Here is a 3,648-nt window from a genome sequence, read left to right on the forward strand (position 1 = left end):
ATAGGGGGTGGCTTTGGTTGTTGTTTGGGATTTTTGTTAACTTGTTTGCTTGTTTTTTAGAATTCGTGCTTGTTGCCTGTTCATGTATCTAAAGTAAATAACGTGGCATTTTTCTCCCTATACATTACTTCTGGGAATTCTTTACTCTTAACTTAGCCACTGGTCTCAAAGAAAAGTCTGTGTTCTCAAAGTTATAATTAGGATTTCTCGATTCCACATTTTGTAACGAGATTCCCTGTATTCTAATAACAGTGACAGCTGGGATTTCTCCACTCTTAGCTTTTCATTGGGACTTCTTTACTCTAAACTTATAATAGAGAAATCTTTACATTAAAGTCGTTATTGGGATTTTTTTCGCTCTAAAGTTATAATCGGGACTTCTTTTTCTCAACTGCCATACTCTATTTCAGTGTGCTAAACACTACTACATGGATTGCTTTATTCAAAACTTACTTACTGGTATTTATTTACTCTGAAGCTACTAATGGTATTTCTTGATTCTACACTCTGTTACTAGGATTTCTTTATTCAGAGATGCATTACTGGTAGGCCTATTTGTTTACACTAAAGCTTTTACTGGTATATCTTGATTCTAAACTTCGTTTCTGGGACACACAAATCTCTACCTTAACAGACCAAGCAATTTTATGTCCACGGTGGATTCATTCTCTACTACGAAGCTGAATATATCTACACAAAAAAGGGGTGGTGGGGATGTGTCTGTGAGTATGCGTGTCTATGCATGTGTAGGCGTGTGTATGCGTGTCTATGCATGTGTATGCGAGCATGGGGAGGTGGAAAATACTTCAGGTGTCAAACATGTTTTGTTTATCTGTATTTCGAATCCAGGGAAGAAGAAAACGAAATGCAGCGTCTTCATTTTCTTCCTCCGATGCAATGCCTCGCTAGTGTGCTGCAAGTGATTAACAGGATTATGTAAGAACAGTTCAAAGCAGATAAAATATGAAATTCTCAGTCTAATTGGTCACTGTGGAAATTTAGTACATACGCCACACATAAACATAAACTTTGTACATACGCCACACATAAACCAGCACGAGATAATCATTAAACAAAGCGAAACATTATGGACATCACTATCACCGGCGTTGCATCAAAAATATAATATAGAAAAAAAGCATGTTTAAAAAGTAGGACCACAAAGCATAAACAAAAAAGAATCAAAACATAAACGAAGAACAAGTGACGCATTAGACATTTTTGTGTTTTTGTTTTTCATTTGGAGCAATATTCTACAGTTTGGTGTTTTGTGTAAGGTCCAGGGATAGTTGTGTGAAGAAAGCTGCCTGAGTGACAGATAAGAGGGATCGTCACATTTGAACCAACATACATCTGTGGTAGACATTAGGTAGTCTGTTCATTGTGTAGTCTGCTGACTGGGTCAGAAATAAGGAACAAAGTACCCTGCAGTCTGCTTTGTAGTGTAGAAACATCTCGCTTACACTACAAGTACAAAGTTCTATCTGCTCAGTGCCTAGTTTTGAGAAATTTGACGTTAAAAATTTCGAGTTTCACTACATCTCAAACTTTTTTTAATGCAGTTCTTTGAATATCTTGGTAATGTCTCCGAATAGTCTAACGATTTTGAATGCTCTAACCGTCTAACTGCTTTCTTGAGAACAAAAATTGTGAATACGAACAAAAGAAAAAAAAGCAAACGACTGATTTCAATTACCACCAAAAAAAAGCACAGAAGTTAGCCCGCAGTACTTTAACACGATCTGCAGTTCAAGCTGACTCCATGGTTCTCACTGAAGACATAAATATTGCCCTTGACAGTGATGCTAAAAAAATAGATTTACCTTTGGGGATTTTTCTCTCCCCCCCCCCCCCCCAAATGACGCTATCTGCTTCGTGCAACGTTAAGCACGTGATGTGTTAGCTTTAGTCAACACAAGGCTATGATCAGATTAGTTATGTAGAGGAAAGACCCTACATTGTTACATTTTTTTAGTCATGACTCACTTTTCCCCCAAAAGACATTCCGAAACTCTCCATGTGAAGGACAAGTTCAGGGCTAGTTATCCAAATCCTACTCAGAACACCACGACCATTTCATATACTCTGCCAGCGATGATCATAATCCTAGCTGAAACAGAATTATCATCGCTGTCACTAGCAATCCAATTAAGTTCTGTTTTTGAAAATTTTCAATTTTTACACCCTCCCTAAATTTTACCAAAGATTCACCTTTCAACATCACCAAAATACAGTTTAGTGCTATGGTCAAGGCTTACAATGTTCTCGCTTTTCCTGATTTTTGATAGGAACAACACAACAAAAACTAGTTGTTGGTTGTTGTTTTTTTTGTCAATGGTGTAAAAAGTACCAAAACGAGCTTAAGTGGATCGGTTGCGCCACCGAAGTGATGGAATTATGGAGTCAGGTTCGACCTATTTCTTACAGTTGCACGGTTAGAGCAAACATCGTCGACAATATGATGAAAAGATGAGCTTGTTAGTGTGCATGTACAGAGTATAGTTTGTAATATATCTGTGAGATAGTGTATGGCTTTGTCATGCCTTTTGGGAATATTGAGTCCCTTTTTGCTTGTTAGAAATGAATAGTAGTAGTTAGTGTGCTGTGTCGTTAGAGCTGTTCCCGTCGTTTTAAGCAAGAAAATTTCTGAAATTATGCAAACTGAGCCCAAAAATGTGAAATTATGCGATTCTGTTAACTTTAACAAAAAATGATAAAGGAAAATAAACAGAAATATGCACACACAAAAAAGATCAAATTTTGCTAAATTATGCGGGGTGCATAAAACCACGGGAACAGTCAGAGTTCAAGATACGTGTCTTGGTGTTGCAGAAGTGGCTGTTTAGGTATGTGGGGGGAATAACAAGACTGACAGACACAAAGTAAAAAGGAGAGAGTGGATGGGAGAGAGAGGCAGAGAAAATGGACAGAAAGAAGGAAAGGAGATAGAGAAAGACAGAGAAAAAGAGACAGACAGAGAGAGAAAGAAAGGCAGACGGAGAGAGACAGACAGACTGATAGAAAGACAGACAGAGAGATAAAACACAGGCACACAAAAAGACACACAAAGAGCCACACAGGCAGACAGACAAACACACAAAGAGGCAGACAGGCACACAAAGAGGCAGACAGGCACACAAAGAGGCAGACATGCAGACAGACAAACACAAACACACAGACAGGCACACAAAGAGGCAGACAGGCACTCACTTGCGAATCTTCTCCACCAGTTGCTCAAAGGGTTTCTCCCAGCAGTACATTTTGATGACCCGCATGCCGGAGATGATCTCGTTCATCACTTTGACTCGCTCGTCTGTGTGGATGGCTGTCTTGTGTCTGGGGGAAGAAAGAAATGTGAGAGAGATGGAGGAGGAGGAGGAGGAGGAGGAAGAAGAGGACGGGGAGGAGAGGGGAAAGGAAGAAGAGGGGGGAGAAGAAAGAGATGGAGGTGGAGGAAGATGAGTGACAAACATGCCAGAGATGATTTCGTTCATCACCTCGACTCGCTCGTCTGTGTGGATAGCAGTCTTGTGTCTGCAGGAGGGAAGACATGCATGTGTGAGAGATGGAGGAGGGGGAGGAGGAGAAGGAAGAGGAGGAAGAGGAGGAGGAGGAGGAGGAGGATGAGGGGGAGGTGGAGGAGAAGGA

The 3,648-nt window shown here is 40.1% G+C and overlaps 1 protein-coding gene across 1 annotated transcript in view; it reads right to left on the reverse strand.

Annotated features, from left to right (window-relative positions):
- The window catches only part of LOC101861224 (multidrug resistance-associated protein 4), a gene marked incomplete at its 3' end in the record, with an annotated part of 82,055 nt that overhangs the window by 20,158 nt on the left and 58,249 nt on the right, over positions 1-3,648 (reverse strand). Inside the window, 1 exon segment of the mRNA XM_013085973.2 lies at positions 3,211-3,336. Within this exon segment, the coding sequence (XP_012941427.1) occupies positions 3,211-3,336 (126 nt within the window).

The sequence above is a fragment of the Aplysia californica genome, unplaced genomic scaffold, assembly GCF_000002075.1.
Source record: "Aplysia californica isolate F4 #8 unplaced genomic scaffold, AplCal3.0 scaffold00422, whole genome shotgun sequence".
Lineage (NCBI taxonomy): Eukaryota > Metazoa > Mollusca > Gastropoda > Aplysiida > Aplysiidae > Aplysia > Aplysia californica.